Raw genomic sequence first — 19941 nt, 5'->3', positions numbered from 1 at the left:
ATCAGGATCACTCCCCCCCCCCCAAAAGGCACATATTCACCGGCCCTATAAGACGACATAGGGTGTATAAGAAGACCCCCAACTTTTAAGAAGATTTTATTTTTTAACTGGTAAAGTTGGGGGGTCGTCTTATACGCCCAGTCGTCTTATACGCCGGAAAATACGGTAATAATAATAAAATTATATTATCTCAAAAAGCAGCACCAAAAGAAAACAAAGGGTGCAAAAAATCCTTCCCGGTATATGCTACAATCCAGAAAAATGAAGGCAGCACTCCAATAGAAAAAAATAAAGGTGGTTTATTGGCCCATGTGCGACGTTTCAGTCCAGGATGTGGACCTTTCTCATGATATATCTTGAGAAAGGTCCACATCCTGGACTGAAACGTCGCACATGGGCCAATAAACCACCTTTAGGGTATGTGCACACGTTGCGGATTCTGCTGCAGATTTTTCCGCAGTGGATTTGGAAAATCCGCAGTGCAAAACCACTGCGGTTTTCACTGCGGATTTTATCGCGGTTTCTTCTGCGGATTTTCAACTGCACTTTCCTATTGGTGCATGTTGAAATCCGCTGCGGAATCCGCAGAAAGAATTGACATGCTGCAGAAAATAATCCGTTGCGTTTCCACGCGGATGTTTCCGCGTGGATTTTTCCGCAGCATGTGCACAGTGTTTTTTTTTTCCCCATAGGTTTACATGGTACTGTAAACTTTGGGAAAACTGCTGCGGATCCACAGCACCGGTTCCGCAGCAAAATCCGCAGCGTGTGCACATACCCTTATTTTTTTCTATTGGAGTGCTGCCTTCATTTTTCTGGATTATAGCATATACCGGGAAGGATTTTTTGCACCCTTTGTTTTCTTTTGGTGCTGCTTTTTGTATATAATATACGTATGTATGTATGTATGTATGTATGTATGTATGTATGTATGTATGTATGTATGTATGTATGTATGTATGTATGTATATATATACACACACATATACATATATATATATATATATATATATATATATATATATATATATATATATATATATATATATATATATATATATATATATATATATATATATATATATACTGTGTTCCAAATTATTATGCACAAAGAGTTTAGGGGTGATAAGGTTAGAATTTTTTTGTTTGCCATTTAAACTCATTGATGGCGGAGTTTCTAAAACAACACTTCCTGCCATGGTTGAAGAGGAAGAACCGTGCTTTCCGCAGCAAGATCATTTTCATGCATGATAATGCACCGTCTCATGCTGCAAAAAACACATCTGCATCTCTGGCTGCTATGGGCATAAAAGAGGACAAACTTATGGTGTGGCCACCATCTTCCCCTGACCTCAACCCCATTGAGAACCTCTGGAGCATCATCAAAAGGAGTGTCTATGATGGCGGGAGGCAGTTCACATCTAAGCAACAGCTCTGGGAGGGTATTCTGTCCACATGCAAAACAATTGAAGCAGAAACCATCCAAAAACTGACAAATTCAATGGACGAGAGCGTTCAGAAGCTTCTTTCGAACAAGGGGTCCTACATGCAAATGTAACATCACCTAGAATAAAGTTTTCACTTGAAAACTGTTTGATTTCATTTTGTAATAAGCTGATAATGCTTATAACTTCACAATTGACCATTTTTTTGTTAAAAAAAAAAAAAAGGTTGAAAACTCTGCTGTGCATAATAATTTGGAACATGCATTTTGAGTGTTTATTTTTTTTTAAGAAGATACTGTTTTTGCATAATAATTTGGAGCACAGTATACATAATATATATATATATATATATATATATATATATATATATATATATATATATATATATTTTACACACACACATAGTCATGGCCGAAAGTATTTATGCAAAAAAAAAACACAACAAAAAAACATGTCACTCTTGCGGTTTTGTGAATATGGATGTCCTTTTTTTTTTTTTATGTAGAAGTATCCAGACAAAATTAGGATGTTTTGGTCAAAGCCTGACCATCAGTCACGTAGACAGTTGAAACACTGTAGAGTACAGTGCAGGGTGAAGCTGTGCGTCATCCACCGCTGTGCATGAAAGTGCCGACTGATGACGGTCAGGTTTTGACCGAAACTTGGTTAAGTAACCTAAGGGTACCGTCACACAGTACCATTTACATCGCTACGACGGCACGATCCGTGACGTCGCAGCGATCGTATGAATATCGCTCCAGCGTCGTAGACTGCGGTCACACTGTGCAATCACGGCGCTGGAGAGATGCCGAAGTCCCCGGGTAACCAGGGTAAACATCGGGTAACTAAGCGCAGGGCCGCGCTTAGTAACCCGATGTTTACCGTGGTTACCAGCGTAAAAGTAAAAAAAAAAAAACCGTACATACTCACTATCTGATGTCCGTCCAGTCCCTTGCCGTCTGCTTTCCGATCTGACTGTCTGCCGGCCGGAAAGTGAGAGCAGATCACAGCGGTGACGTCGCCGCTGTGATCTGCTCTCACTGTACGGCCGGATTCAGTCAGAGCAGGAAGCGGACGGCAAGGGACCGGACGGGCATCAGATGGTGAGTATGTACGGTTTGTTTTTTTTTACTTTTACGCTGGTAACCACGGTAAACATCGGGTTACTAAGCGCGGCCCTGCGCTTAGTTACCCGATGTTTACCCTGGTTACCAGCGAACACATCGCTGGATCGCTGTCACACACAACGATCCAGCGATGTCAGCGGGTGATCAAGCGACGAAAGAAAGTTTGAAACGATGTGCTACGACGTACGATTCTCAGCAGGGTGCCTGATCGCAGTAGCGTGTCAGACACTGCGAGATCGTAACGATATCGCTACAACGTCACGAATCGTGCCGTCGTAGCGATAAAAATGCCACTGTGTGACGGTACCCTAAGGAATGAGCATAAGAATTCCGAACTATGAAGTGAACCCTGAAGTGGTTAAAAGAAGTGACATAAAAAGAAACTTACGCACAACAATGCGGTTTTGGCATTGCTGTACACCATGTTAATTTCTTGTGGCTCTTTTTTTCAGGTAGAATTCACCTGAAAAAGACGCTGTGTGCACATGACTTAAAGGGGCTTTTAACCTCTGTCCCTCGACTGCAGTTTGTGTTAAAAAACGGAGCTGAGCTCGGGTGAACTTCAGTGCTGCAGACAATAACAAACACCAGCAGCAGCGGAGACTCTGCACTGGACCTGGGAAGGGCATGTAAAGCAAAATTTGCATGCAGGAATTTCCAAAACTAAAAAAACCTTCAAGACTTGTACTTACATAGCGAGTCTGCTCAGCACATCCTGGACGTGTTCACACTCCGGTGGGAAGGAGACGCTGGCAGATGTGAAGCAACACAGTGCAGTCTGCAGCACTTGGAGCTGTGGGAGTGGGACTTGCCACCGCGCAGTATAATCTTCAACAACCTGGTAATGTAAGGAAAAAACACATCAGCGAATAACTACAATGCCTGAACAGTACGGCGAGATGCCAAACCGGGAACATGGCAGGCGGCATTACGGTCATATAGAGAGAAAAAAAAAAGCTCACTCCCTTTAAAGGATTCCCTAGCCGACCGAGATCATTAGGATCACCAACCCTCAGTGCACCAGGACCTGTCGTCTCCCCGGACAGAGGGTAATAAGCAGGGATTGGGGCATTGGACTATTTATAAAAATTGTTTATCATTCCTGTTATCCAGTAAACAAAAACCATAAATGAACACAAAGGCCGTGTCCGCAGTCAGAAAGCTCCAGTCCCCAGGCAGTTTGTTATTGAAATAAATAAACAAAAACTGCCTTGCTCACGGTCCCCGGGTCTAGCTCAGCGGATCTGCCGATACTGCGTGCGATATCATATCCCGGGTATTACAGCGAGGCTGGGTGGTGAACCTGGGAGTAAAGTGCAGTGTGTTTTTTTTTTTTTAAAATAAACTGCACCCAGGAACCTGTATTCTTGAAAAGAGGACAAGCCCTTTAAGGCTACTTTCACACTAGCGTCGTACACTGCACGTCGCTATGCGTCGTTTTGTAGAAAAAACGCATCCTGCAAAAGTGCTTGCAGGATGTGTTTTTTCTCCACAGACTTGCATTAGAGACGCAGTGCGACGCATTGCCACACGTCGCAACCGTCGTGCGACGGTTGCATCGTGTTGCGTCGGTCCGTCGCCACCAAAAAACGTTGCATGTAACGTCTTTTGGTACGTCGGAACTCCGCCCCCGCACATCACAATAGGGCAGCGGATGCGTTGAAAAACAGCATCCGCTGCCCCCGTTGTGCGGCGCTTTCACTGCTTGCGTCGGTACGTCGCAACGGCGCAATTCATTGTACGACGCTAGTGTGAAAGTAGCCTAAGACTACGTTCCCACGATGAGCTTTTGGTGAGTACTTGATGTTGCAGATTTCCAGCACCATTAAGTAAAATAGGTTATTTGCATTTTTTTTTCTCGAAAATAAGTGTAAAAAGACTCACCAAAGCTCAGCATGGGAACATAGCCTAAAAGGAGGAAAAGCCTGCTAATAGAGTTCAGGTGGTCTCCACAGACCATGAACAAGGCCCTGACGCTGTCAGTGACAGGCCCGAAACATCATTACCCAAACGTTGCGGTTCGCGTACGGCGGCGGCTGGGGCACGCCGCCGAGGGTCGCGTACGGCGGCGGCTGGGGCACGCCGCCGAGGGTCGCGTACGGCGGCGGCTGGGGCACGCCGCCGAGGGTTGCGGCACACGGAGGAGAGTTGGATGTCACTGGGATGGCACACCCAGGCATCACACAGAACTGGCAGGGCAAAAGTGGAAATAAAACTGGTGCAACCAGTGCAGCCACACAGAGGTACAGGAGGTTAGGGGATCCACTATAACCTCCAAAGCAGGAGGATCTGTTGGGCCCGCACACAACACACTGTACGCCACACATTCATAGACACCCAGGGCCCACACACTGCCACACACACACTCACCCGGGGCTCACACACACTGTACACACACACACTTACCCGGGGCTCACACACACAGTACACACACACACTTACCCAGGGCTCACACACACTGTACACACACACACACACAAACACTTACCCGGGGCTCACACACACTGTACACACACATTTACCCGGGGCTCACACACACTGTACACACACACACACTTACCTGGGGCTCACACACACTGTACACACACACACACACACTTACCCGGGGCTCACACACACTGTACACACACACACACACACACACACTTACCCGGGGCTCACACACACTGTACACACACACACACACTTACCCGGGGCTCACACACACACTGTACACACACACACTTACCCGGGGCTCACACACACACTGTACACACACACTGTACACACACACACTTACCCGGGGCTCACACACACACTGTACACACACACACTTACCCGGGGCTCACACACACACTGTACACACACACACTTACCCGGGGCTCACACACACACTGTACACACACACACACACTTACCCGGGGCTCACACACACACTGTACACACACACACACACTTACCGGGGGCTCACACACACACTGTACACACACACACACACTTACCGGGGGCTCACACACACACTGTACACACACACACACTTACCCGGGGCTCACACACACACACACACACTTACCCGGGGCTCACACACACACTGTACACACACACACACACACACACACACACACACTTACCCGGGGCTCACACACACACTTACCCGGGGCTCACACACACTGTACACACACACACACTTACCCGGGGCTCACACACACTGTACACACACACACACACACTTACCCGGGGCTCACACACACTGTACACACACACACTTACCCGGGGCTCACACACACTGTACACACACACACACACACACTTACCCGGGGCTCACACACACTGTACACACACACTTACCCGGGGCTCACACACACTGTACACACACACACTTACCCGGGGCTCACACACACTGTACACACACACACACTTACACGGGGCTCACACACACTGTACACACACACTTACCCGGGGCTCACACACACTGTACACACACACACACACACTGTACACACACACACTTACCCGGGGCTCACACACTGTACACACACACACACACTTACCCGGGGCTCACACACACTGTACACACACACACACACACACACACACACACACACTTACCCGGGGCTCACACACACTGTACACACACACACACACACTTACCCGGGGCTCACACACACTGTACACACACACACACACTTACCCGGGGCTCACACACACACTGTACACACACACACTTACCCGGGGCTCACACACACACTGTACACACACACTGTACACACACACACTTACCCGGGGCTCACACACACACTGTACACACACACACTTACCCGGGGCTCACACACACACTGTACACACACACACTTACCCGGGGCTCACACACACACTGTACACACACACACACACTTACCCGGGGCTCACACACACACTGTACACACACACACACACTTACCGGGGGCTCACACACACACTGTACACACACACACACACTTACCGGGGGCTCACACACACACTGTACACACACACACACTTACCCGGGGCTCACACACACACACACACACTTACCCGGGGCTCACACACACACTGTACACACACACACACACACACACACACACACACACTTACCCGGGGCTCACACACACACTGTACACACACACACACACTTACCCGGGGCTCACACACACTGTACACACACACACACACACTTACCCGGGGCTCACACACACTGTACACACACACACTTACCCGGGGCTCACACACACTGTACACACACACACACACACACTTACCCGGGGCTCACACACACTGTACACACACACTTACCCGGGGCTCACACACACTGTACACACACACACTTACCCGGGGCTCACACACACTGTACACACACACACACTTACACGGGGCTCACACACACTGTACACACACACTTACCCGGGGCTCACACACACTGTACACACACACACACACACTGTACACACACACACTTACCCGGGGCTCACACACTGTACACACACACACACTTACCCGGGGCTCACACACACTGTACACACACACACACACACACACTTACCCGGGGCTCACACACACTGTACACACACACACACACACTTACCCGGGGCTCACACACACACTTACCCGGGGCTCACACACACTGTACACACACACACGCACTTACCCGGGGCTCACACACACTGTACACACACACACTTACCCGGGGCACACACACACAGGGCCCACACACACACACCCAAGGCCCACGCACTGTATACACACATACATACTGTAAACAAACAAACACGCCCAGGGCCCACACACTGTACACACACACACCCAGGGCCCACACACTGTACACACACACCCAGGGCCCACACACTGTACACACACACCCAGGGCCCACACACTGTACACACACACCCAGGGCCCACACACTGTACACACACACCCAGGGCCCACACGCTGTCTACACACACACCCAGGGCCCACGTACTGTATACACACATACTGTACACAAACATACACACACCCAGGGCCCACACACTGTCTCACCTAGGGCCCACACACTGTACACACACATACACACACACACCACCCAAGACCCAGGCACTGTATACACACATACATACTGTACACAAACATAAACACTTTCAGTGTCCACACACTGCGCACACATACACTCAGGGCCCACACACTGTACACACATACACACAGGGCCCATGCACTGTACACACATACACACAGGGCCCATGCACTGTACACACATACTGTACCCAAACATGCACACACCCAGGGCCCACACACTGCACACACACACGGCGGCCTCCTCTGTGTCAGGCAGGTCCGCCCTGTACATAGTGCTGCTGTGGCAGTGCAGTAATGGCTCCGATCAGGGCGGTCAGTGCTGGAGCACACAGGCCACACTCTGCCCAGGAGCCGAGTCCTGCTCTCAGCCCGGTCGCCCTCACCTCACAGAAGCGGCGGCAGTACTCCCGGCTGCCCGAGCCCCCGGCTCCCAGTGTCCTCAGCTCTTCATCGGCCGCAGCTTCCAGCTCTTCTATCAGCCTCTCCGACTCCTGATCACTCTCGTCTTCCGCCATGCTGCTGTGCCCGACCTGCGCGTACAGCAACCGCCGGGGAACCGCCCCCTACTTTTCCTGCCCCGCCCATCCCGCCGCCGTAGTGGTCAGAAACAACGTCAATCAAATTGAATAGGCGGGCTGTTTGCCAATAGTCGAATGCTGACTGGATAGACTCTATATCCGTCAACAGTCTGTCTCCGGAAGCGATGACGTAAAATGCGTCCGCCGGTGATTGGCTGAGCTGGTCGGTTGTCATTAGTACAATGTCGGCTGTTCAGTCCTGTCATAAAGTGTCAGCACTCAGGGCGACGCAGACGTAGGAGTGTGTGTATACATATATATATATAGATATAGATATATATATAGATATAGATATATATATATATATAGTATGTGTGCGCGGTGCATGTGTTAGCTGTGTATATTATTATTATTTACTGGATGGTGGCCCGATTCAAAGCATCCGGTATTCTAGAATATGTATAGTAGTATATATTACACTGCCCACGCAGTATGTAACACAGACCACTTAGCATATTACACTGCCCATGTAGTATATAGCACAGCCACGTAATATATAACACAGCCTGCATAGTATATAGTACAGAGACATAGTATATAACAGCCCACGCAGTATATAATACAGCCCATGTAGTATCTTTCATAGCCCACGTAGTATATGGCACAGCTCACGTAGTATATAGCACTGCCCACGTAGTATATAACAGCCCACGTAGTATATAGCACAGCCCACATAGCATATAACACAGCCCACGTAGTATATAACACAGCCACGTAGTATATTGCCCAGCCACATAGTATATAGCACAGCCCACATAGCATATAGCACAGCCCACGTAGTATATAACACAGCCCACGTAGTATATAACACAGCCACGTAGTATATAGCACAGCCCACGTAGTATATAGCACAGAGACATAGTATATAACACAGCCCACGTAGTATATAACACAGCCACGTAGTATATAGCACAACCACGTAGTATATTGCCCAGCAGTATATAGCACAGCCCACATAGTATATAGCACAGAGACATAGTACATAACAGCCCACATTGTATATAACACAGCCCACTTAGTATATAACACAGCCCATGTAGTATATAGCACAGAGACGTAGTTTATAACACAGCCCACACAGTATATAACACAGCCCACATAGTATATAACAATGTGTGTACCATATCCTTATTAAAAAAAGAGTTAAAATAAAAAATAGTTTAATACTCACCTTCTACAGACTGATCCGTAGAAGCGCCATATCCGGCGCGAAACGGCCTTCGTCGGTACCTGCACACTCTTTGCTCAGCACTCCCCCAAGCCATGAAGATTTTTAAAGTGCTTCAATAAAGGATTACCCATTTCTAGGATCGGTGAGAGCTATTACCTTCTTTCTTCTATGATCATGATATGCATTTCTCACGTTTTGGTTTAAGCACCCGAGATCCGGAGGCAAGCTTCTATTACAACCAGATGGCTTACGTACCTTTACTCAGACGTACTGGCGGTGCTGTCACTTTTTTCTTTTGATAAATAAATATATATATATATATACATATATATATAAAGAAAAAACTTTTTGTTTCTCCAGCGATCAGTCCAATGGTAGAGTAAAATATACCTTTTATTCATTAAAAAGTTCCAGATTTCTTCAGTTACAATATCGCATACATTCAATTCTTTATCAATCCATAAGAGATTGAATGTATGCAATATTGTAACTGAAGAAATCTGGAACTTTTTAATGGATAAATAAAAGGTATATTTTACTCTACCATTGGACTGATCGCTGGAGAAACAAAAAGTTTTTTCTTTACATATGTGGATTTGTCCATATATAATATCTGGACTAATGACTCGTATAGAGGCAGTTTCAAATAATCTCATGTGTCAGAAGATTTTTATCAGCCGCCCCCGCCCACCACCACTAGCACTTTCATTGATTCAGGGTCCAGACTCCCTGTGTCTAAAACAGGAGTGATGATCCACGTTTCCCTAATGAGAAGCCAGACATTGGTAAGGGCAGGAGATATTACCTGCCAGGTGGCATATTCCTCAGTTTCAATAATATCCAACCCTTACTTGGGGTTAGACATCTAAGGATTCGGAAAAGACGTGATCTCCTGGATGAGTAATGTGCGTACATCCCAATGCTCTGCCATTATCCATGTACTGACTGTTATTGGTTAGATCTTCCCACAGTCCAGGGTCTTTGTCTTGCAGGTCTCCTTGTAGTATGGTAAGATGGTCTGTAACCAAGGTCTAACCTGAGCCCAGGAGGTCCGATGAAGGAACAGTCCTGGGTTATAAGCACATGCAGCTTATTATTGGTCAGTACAGTCCTCATTGTACGGTGGCTGTGACTATATTTTGCTGGGCAATAAGGTTTTCTAAACCTATTCTGGGGCTGCGATGTTTATCTACCACAATAACTGTAATAACTCGCTGCGGTTCATTATTGGTATTGGAGAACAATGGGTGAATTTCCCTCTCTGTTTCTGATGCGTATTTCGTTTACCACATTCATACTGAAATTGGCTATTATAGACATACAGTCATGGCCAAAAGTATTGACACCGCGCCCACCGGTAAACGGCTGAATAGCGCAGATCGCGCTGTTTTTCATCACCTGGACAGTGGATTAGCCTTTTGGACATGTGCACACCACTACGCCACCAACGTAATGATGAGCAGGATTCTGGGGGAGAAACAGCGCTGTCACCACGCCCATATGACCAGACCAGCGTGAGTGACAGCAGAAAACGGCGACTTTACAAAGGTATTTCGGCAGCATAGGTGGGTAATAAAGGCACACAAAGACACTAATGTAACGCCCAGCTCTGCCCCTATTTAATGCTATTTTTAGCTCATCTTCAAAAAACGGGGTGACAGGTTCCCTTTAAAGTTGACTCAACCTCTGTCCTGTGTCCTTGTGTGTACCACATTGAGCATGGAGAAAAGAAAGAAGAACAAAGAACTGTCTGAGGACTTGAGAAACCAAATTGTGAGGAAGCATGAGCAATCTCAAGGCTACAAGTCCATCTACAAAGACCTGAATGTTCCTGTGTCTACCGTGCGCTGTGTCATCGAGAAGTTTAAAGCCCATGGCACTGTGGCTAACCTCCCTAGATGTGGACGGAAAAGAAAAATTGACAAGAGATTTCAACGCAAGATTGTGCGGATGTTCGATAAAGAACCTCGACTAACATCCAAACAAGTTCAAGCAGCCCTGCAGTCCGAGGGTACAACAGTGTCAACCCGTACGATCCGTCGGCGTCTGAATGAAAATGGACTGTATGGTAGGAGACCCAGGAAGACCCCACTTCTTACCCTCAGACATAAAGAAGCCAGGCTGGAGTTTGCCAAAACTTACCTGAAAAAGCCTAAAACATAGCGATATAGGTATTTGCATTAGCTGCCTGTATTTAGCGTAATCATGCATAAATGAGCTTACTGGCATGTGCACACCGGGGGTTTATCCACTGGGGGTCGTGCTCTGTGGACCCTAACCGGTGTACCCTGCCTGGTGTCTCTCACGGGTAAGCGCTGCCTTTTCAGCTTCTCAATTTTATGCCACATGGCATGTGTTTTACCGCTATAGCGATATAGGTGTTCGCAGCAGCTGCCTGTATGTAGCATAGTCATGCATAAATAAGCTTACTGGCATGTGCACACCGGGGGTGTATCCACTTCTCTTTTAAAAACATCCTTGTATAAATTATATACTTATGTGTGCTTTGTGTGTTTTTTTGTATTTTGCTACTAAGCGTGTTGAGTACACACCTACTAATAAAGCCTTTTCTAATTAATAAATATCTGTATGCTCCTATTTTTCTCCTTTTATTAAAGACCTGAATGTTCCTGTGTCTACCGTGCGCAGTGTCATCGAGAAGTTTAAAGCCCATGGCACTGTGGCTAACCTCCCTAGATGTGGACGGAAAAGAAAAATTGACAAGAGATTTCAACGCAAGATTGTGCGGATGTTCGATAAAGAACCTCGACTAACATCCAAACAAGTTCAAGCAGCCCTGCAGTCCGAGGGTACAACAGTGTCAACCCGTACGATCCGTCGGCGTCTGAATGAAAATGGACTGTATGGTAGGAGACCCAGGAAGACCCCACTTCTTACCCTCAGACATAAAGAAGCCAGGCTGGAGTTTGCCAAAACTTACCTGAAAAAGCCTAAAACATTTTGGAAGAATGTTCTCTGGTCAGATTAGACAAAAGTAGAGCTTTTTGGGCAAAGGCATCAACATAGAGTTTACAGGAGAAAAAAAGAGGCATTCAAAGAAAAGAACACGGCCCCTACAGTCAAACATGGCGGAGGTTCCCTGATGTTTTGGGGCTGCTTTGCTGCCTCTGGCACTGGGCTGCTTGACGTGTGCATGGCATTATGAAATCTGAAGACTACCAACAAATTTTGCAGCATAATGTAGGGCCCAGTGAGAGAAAGCTGGGTCTCCCTCAGAGCTCATGGGTCTTCTAGCTGGACAATGACCCAAAACACAATTCAAAAAGCACTAGAAAATGGTTTGAGAGAAAGCACTGGAGACTTCTAATGTGGCCAGCAATGAGTCCAGACCTGAATCCCATAGAACACCTGTGGAGAGATCTAAAAATGGCAGTTTGGAGAAGGCACCCTTCAAATATCAGGGACCTGGAGCAGTTTGCCAAAGAAGAATGGTCTAACATTCCAGCAGAGCATTGTAAGAAACTCATTGATGGTTACCGGAAGTGGTTGGTCGCAGTTATTGTGGCTAAAGGTTGTGCAACCAAGTATTAGGCTGAGGGTGCCAATACTTTAGTCTGGCCCATTTTTGGCGTTTTGTGTGAAATGATCAATGTTTTGCTTTTTACTTCATTCTCTTTTGTGTTTTTTCATTTAAGACAAATTAAATGAGGATAATAATACCAAAGAATTTGTGATTGCAATCATTTTCTGGAAGAAACTGAGTATTATCTGACAGAATTGCAGGGGTGTGAATACTTTTGGCCATGACTGTATATCAGACACTCATTACGGTGATTATCTTTGCAGATCTCATTAGATATCTATAATTCTTCTGATCTTTCAGATCATTTATATATCTAGTCTGGCTCTTGCCTGGGACTTTGGTCCTTGGGCTTCCGTACCCACCCTGGGACCTTTTCTTTGGTATTCTCAATGGTGCTGTCCAGAGGGACATAATGGAAAAAGGGAATTAGACCTACCGGTAATTCTGTTTCCAGGTAGTCCCTCAGGACAGCACCCTTATTTCCCTCCCTTATGTTTCTCTTTAGGCTTGCACGGGATTAATCTTCCGGCAGATCGTTCATCCGTTGGGTCGCCATGGCTCGAGATTAAGATGAAGACGTTAAATAGTTTATTACACACGCGTTTGTAAGGGCGCGTTTAGACCATTTCTTTCCATCCTTCTGTGGTACTTTGAAAAAACACTGGTGCCGGGAGGGTCCTTTTAACCTTTCTGTGATCCTGTCCTGCTATAGGTCAAGGAAGGACGTCCTCCATGGTGCTGTCCTGAGGGACAACCTGGAAACAGAATTACCGGTAGGTCTAATTCCCTTTTTCTGGACAGCTTATCAAAAAATTACAGACAGATTATGTTTTTTTACAGATACATTGAAAAACTATAATAAATCGTTATGATGGCTATGGCTGACTATTGTTGGAGCATCAGGCGAGATTGTCCACAGATTGAACACTGTATATGCAAAGTGCATCATATTGCAGAAGTGGTAAAGGACATCAATATGGGGAATCGACGTGATCAAAGAGCCTTGATTCTGAAGTGTAACTTGTTGTGCCGTTAGAATGCTGGGATGGGAGACAACATCACTAGGGTTGAGAGAAACAGATTAGCACTTTTCAAAAGTCACCGACTTTTGGCAAAGTCGGGTTTCGTGAAACCCGACCCGATCCCACTCTGGGATCGGGTCGGCGGTACACGATCTGTATTCCAAAGTCGGGTTTCGCTGTATACACTCACCGGCCACTTTATTAGGTACACCATGCTAGTAACGGGTTGGACCCCTTTTGCCTTCAGAACTGCCTCAATTCTTTGTGGCATAGATTCAACAAGGTGCTGGAAGCATTCCTCAGAGATTTTGGTCCATATTGACATGATGGCATCACACAGTTGCCGCAGATTTGTCGGCTGCACATCCCAAAGATGCTCCATACAAGGCAGGATGGATCCATGCTTTCATGTTGTTTACGCCAAATTCTGACCCTACCATCCGAATGTCGCAGCAGAAATCGAGACTCATCAGACCAAGCAACGTTTTTCCAATCTTCTACTGTCCAATTTCGATGAGCTTGTACAAATTGTAGCCTCAGTTTCCTGTTCTTAGCTGAAAGGAGTGGTACCCGGTGTGGTCTTCTGCTGCTGTAGCCCATCTGCCTCAAAGTTCGACGCACTGTGCGTTCAGAGATGCTCTTAGGCCTACCTTGGTTGTAACGGGTGGCGATTTGAGTCACTGTTGCCTTTCTATCAGCTCGAACCAGTCTGCCCATTCTCCTCTGACCTCTGGCATCAACAAGGCATTTCCGCCCACAGAACTGCCGCTCACTGGATTTTTTTTCTTTTTCGGACCATTCTCTGTAAACCCTAGAGATGGTTGTGCGTGAAAATCCCAGTAGATCAGCAGTTTCTGAAATACTCAGACCAGCCCTTCTGGCACCAACAACCATGCCACGTTCAAAGGCACTCAAATCACCTCTCTTCCCCATACTGATGCTCGGTTTGAACTGCAGGAGATTGTCTTGACCATGTCTACATGCCTAAATGCACTGAGTTGCCGCCATGTGATTGGCTGATTAGAAATTAAGTGTTAACAAGAAGTTGGACAGGTGTACCTAATAAAGTGGCCAGTGAGTGTATATATATATATATATATATATATATATATATATATATATATATATATATATATATATATACAGTTAGGTCCATATATATTTGGACAGAGACAACATTTTTCTCATTTTGGTTATAGACATTACCACAATGAATTTTAAACAAAACAATTCAGATGCAGTTGAAGTTCAGACTTTCAGCTTTCATTTGAGGGTATCCACATTAAAATTGGATGAAGGGTTTAGGAGTTTCAGCTCCTTAACATGTGCCACCCTGTTTTTAAAGGGACCAAAAGTAATTGGACAGATTCAATAATTTTAAATAAAATGTTCATTTCTAGTACTTGGTTGAAAACCCTTTGTTGGCAATGACTGCCTGAAGTCTTGAACTCATGTTCATCACCAGACGCTGTGTTTCCTCCTTTTTGATGCCAGGCCTTCACTGCGGTGGTTTTCAGTTGCTGTTTGTTTGTGGGCCTTTCTGTCTGAAGTTTAGTCTTTAACAAGTGAAATGCATGCTCAATTGGGTTGAGATCAGGTGACTGACTTGGCCATTCAAGAATATTCCACTTCTTTGCTTTAATAACCCCTGGGTTGCTTTGGCTTTATGATTTGGGTCATTGTCCATCTGTAGTATGAAACGACGACCAATCAGTTTCGCTGCATTTGGCTCGATCTGAGCACACAGTATGGCTCTGAATACCTCAGAATTCATTTGGCTGCTTCTGTCCTGTGTCACATCATCAATAAACACTAGTGACCCAGTGCCACTGGCAGCCATGCATGCCCAAGCCATCACACTGCCTCCGCCGTGTTTTACAGATGATGTGGTATGCTTTGGATCATGAGCTGTACCACGCCTTCCCCATACTTTTCTCTTTCCATCATTCTGGTAGAGGTTGATCTTGGTTTCATCTGTCCAAAGAATGTTCTTCCTGAACTGTGCTGGCTTTTTTAGATGTTTTTTAGCAAAGTCCAGTCTAGCCTTTTTATTCTTGATGCTTATGAGTGGCTTGCACCGTGCAGTGAACCCTCTGTATTTACTTTAATGCAGTCTTCTCTTTATGGTAGATTTGGATATTGATACGCCGACCTCCTGGAGAGTGTTGGTCACTTGGTTGGCTGTTGTGAAGGGGTTTCTCTTCACCATGGAGATTATTCTGCGATCACCCACCACTGTTGTCTTCCGTGGGCGCCCAGGTCTTTTTGCATAGATGAGTTCACCAGTGCTTTCATTCTTTCTCAGGATGTACCAAACTGTACATTTTGCCACTCCTAATATTGTAGCAATTTTTCGGATGGGTTTTTTCTCTGTTTTCACAGCTTAAGAATGGCTTGTTTCACCTTCATGGAGAGCACTTTTGACCGCATGTTTACTTCATAGGAAAACCTTCCAAATGCAAGCACCACACCTCAAATCAACTCCAGGCCTTTTATCTGCTTAGTTGAGAATGACATAATGAAGGGATTGCCCACACCTGTCCATGAAATAGCCTTGGAGTCAATTGTCCAATTACTTTTGGTCCCTTTAAAAAACAGGGTGGCACAGGTTAAGGAGCTGAAACTCCTAAACTCTTCATCCAATTTTAATATGGATACCCTCAAATGAAAGCTAAAAGTCTGAACTTCAACTGCATCTGAATTGTTTTGTTTAAAATTAAATTGTGGTAATGTCTATAACCAAAATGAGAAAAATGTTGTCTCTGTCCAAATATATATGGACCTAACTGTATATATATATGTCATAGAGAGACATATATATATATATTCTGTATTTATATTTACTTCAGCGCGATAATGTTGAAAAGCCGGTAATTCAATTGCCGGCTTTTCATTTCTCCTGCCTAAACCATGTCATATCTGTTATGATCTGGTGGTAGGATCACAAAACTGACCTGATAAATAAACCTGAATATTAGGACGAGCTCTGGGGATGTGGAAACTATACTGACCACAACCCTGATCCTATCCAAACACACTAAAGGCAGCCGTGGAGCGTTACCTAAAAACCTAGACGCCTCTTCACAGCCTGAGGAACTAACTACCCCTAGAGAGAAAGCAAAGCCTCACTTGCCTCAGAGAAATAACCCCAAAGTTTAGACAACCCCCACACATAATAACGGTGAGTTAAGGGGAAAATACAAACGTAGTAATGAAAAACAGGCTTAAGCAAATGAGGCCCGCTAACACTAAATAGACTGAAGATAGCAAGGGATCTGTGCGGTCAGTACAAAAACTATCAAAAACTATCCACGCAGAAAATACAAGAACCCCCACACCGACTCACGATGTGAGGGGCGCACTCTGCACCCCAAAACTTCCAGCAAGCGAAAAATCACATATAAGCAAGCTGGACTGAACTAATCATATATTGAGAAACATTTTCAAGAGAAATATGAGCAAACATGAACTAGCAAGACTTAGCTTCTCCAGATGGAGACAGGTCACAAGGAAGTCCAGAGAGATCAGAACCAGTACTGAATACAACGACAGCAGGCAACAAGTGAAGGTCCAGGAGGAGTTAAATAGGAACCAGCATAGCAGGAAATGAGGCAGCTGAGCCCTGCTACAGACCCGCAGTAACACTAAAGGCCACCAGAGGGAGCCCAGACGGAATTCACAACAGTACCCCCCCTTGAGGAGGGGTCACCGAACCCCCACCAGAGCCCCCAGGCCGATCAGGACGAGCCGAATGAAAGGCACGAACCAAATTGGCCGCATGGACATCAGAGGCGACAACCCAGGAATTATCCTCCTGACCATAGCCCTTCCACTTAACCAAGTACTGAAGCTTCCGTCTCGAAATACGAGAATCCAAGATCTTCTCCACCACATACTCCAATTCTCCCTCGACCAAGACCGGAGCAGGAGGATCAACAGAAGGAACCACAGGCACCACATATCTCCGCAATAATGACCTATGGAACACATTGTGAATGGCAAACGATGCTGGGAGGTCCAAACGAAATGACACAGGGTTGAGGATTTCCAAAATCTTATAAGGACCGATGAAACGAGGCTTGAACTTAGGAGAGGAAACCTTCATCGGAACATAATGAGAAGACAACCATACCAAATCCCCCACACGAAGTCGGGGACCCACACAGCGACGGCGGTTAGCAAAGCGCTGAGCCTTCTCTTGTGACAACGTCAAATTGTCCACCACATCGTTCCAAATCTGCTGCAACCTATCCACCACAGAATCCACCACAGGACAGTCAGAAGGCTCAACCTGACCTGAGGAAAAACGAGGATGAAAACCAGAATTGCAAAAAAAAGGCGAAACCAAAGTAGCAGAACTAGCCCGATTATTAAGGGCGAACTCAGCCAATGGCAAAAAAGTCACCCAATCATCCTGATCAGCAGAAACAAAACATCTCAGATAAGTCTCCAAGGTCTGATTATTTCGTTCGGTTTGGCCATTCGTCTGAGGATGGAAGGCCGATGAAAAAGACAATTCAATGCCCATCTTAGCACAAAAGGACCGCCAAAATCTGGACACAAACTGGGATCCTCTGTCAGACACAATGTTCTCAGGAATACCATGCAAACGAACCACATTCTGAAAAAACAGTGGAACCAAATCAGAGGAGGAAGGCAGCTTAGGCAAGGGCACCAAATGGACCATTTTAGAAAAACGATCACAAACCACCCAGATAACAGACATCCTCTGAGAAACTGGAAGATCCGAAATAAAATCCATGGAAATATGTGTCCAGGGCCTCTTCGGGACAGGCAAGGGCAAAAGCAATCCACTGGCACGAGAACAGCAAGGCTTGGCCCGAGCACAAATCCCACAGGACTGCACAAAGGAACGCACATCCCTCGACAAGGAAGGCCACCAGAAGGACCTAGCCACCAAATCCCTGGTACCAAAAATCTCCGGATGACCCGCCAACACCGAAGAATGAACCTCGGAAATGACTCTACTGGTCCATCTATCCGGGACAAACAGTCTCTCCGGTGGACAACGGTCAGGTCTATTGGCCTGAAATTCCTGCAGCACCCGTCGCAAATCAGGGGAGATGGCAGACAAAATCACCCCTTCTCTGAGGATACCAGCCGGTTCAGAAACTCCCGGAGAGTCAGGCACAAAGCTCCTAGAAAGGGCATCAGCCTTCACGTTCTTCGAACCCGGAAGGTATGAAACCACGAAATCGAAACGGGAGAAAAACAGCGACCATCGAGCCTGTCTAGGATTTAACCATTTAGCAGACTCAAGATAAGTCAAATTCTTGTGATCCGTCAAGACCACCACACGATGCTTGGCTCCCTCAAGCCAATGTCGCAACTCCTCAAATGCCCACTTCATTGCCAACAACTCCCGATTACCAACATCATAATTCCGCTCGGCAGGCGAAAACTTTCTTGAAAAGAAAGCACATGGCCTCAACACAGAGCCATCAGAGCTTCTCTGTGACAAGACAGCCCCTGCTCCAATCTCCGAAGCATCAACCTCGACCTGGAAGGGAAGCGAGACATCCGGCTGACGCAAGACAGGAGCAGAAGAAAACCGACGTTTCAGCTCCTGAAAGGCCTCCACGGCCGCAGGAGACCAATTCGTCACATCAGAACCCTTCTTGGTCAAATCAGTCAAAGGCTTAACCACACTGGAAAAATTAGTGATGAAGCGACGGTAAAAATTAGCAAAACCCAAGAACTTCTGAAGACTCTTTACCGATGTAGGTTGAGTCCAGTCATAGATAGCCTGGACCTTGACTGGATCCATCTCAATGGTAGAAGGAGAAAAAATAAAGCCCAAAAAGGAAACCTTCTGGACTCCGAAGAGACATTTAGAGCCCTTCACAAACAAGGCATTGGCTCGCAGGACCTGAAATACCATCCTGACCTGCTTCACATGAGATTCCCAATCATCAGAAAAGACCAAAATATCATCCAGGTACACAATCATAAATCTATCCAGATACTCTTGGAAGATGTCGTGCATG

General features: G+C 46.1%; 1 protein-coding gene across 2 annotated transcripts in view; it reads right to left on the bottom strand.

The window, feature by feature from the left end:
• Window positions 1-8239, bottom strand: part of ZNF654 (zinc finger protein 654) — a 39752-nt gene extending 31513 nt beyond the window's left edge. Inside the window, exons 1-2 of one of the 2 annotated variants that reach the window (XM_077294085.1) lie at window positions 8002-8239; window positions 3265-3410 (exon numbers count right to left, since the gene is read on the bottom strand). In XM_077294085.1, the coding sequence (XP_077150200.1) occupies window positions 3265-3410; window positions 8002-8133 (278 nt within the window). In that variant the 5' untranslated portion in view covers window positions 8134-8239. The remainder of the gene's footprint in view (window positions 1-3264; window positions 3411-8001) is intronic. The other variant, XM_077294084.1, reaches the window with a different exon arrangement.
• Window positions 8240-19941: the final 11702 nt, after the last annotated feature.

The sequence above is a fragment of the Ranitomeya variabilis genome, chromosome 3, assembly GCF_051348905.1.
Source record: "Ranitomeya variabilis isolate aRanVar5 chromosome 3, aRanVar5.hap1, whole genome shotgun sequence".
NCBI lineage: Eukaryota > Metazoa > Chordata > Amphibia > Anura > Dendrobatidae > Ranitomeya > Ranitomeya variabilis.
The sequence above is the reverse complement of the archived record's forward strand: the minus strand, read 5'-3'. Positions and strand labels throughout refer to the sequence as shown.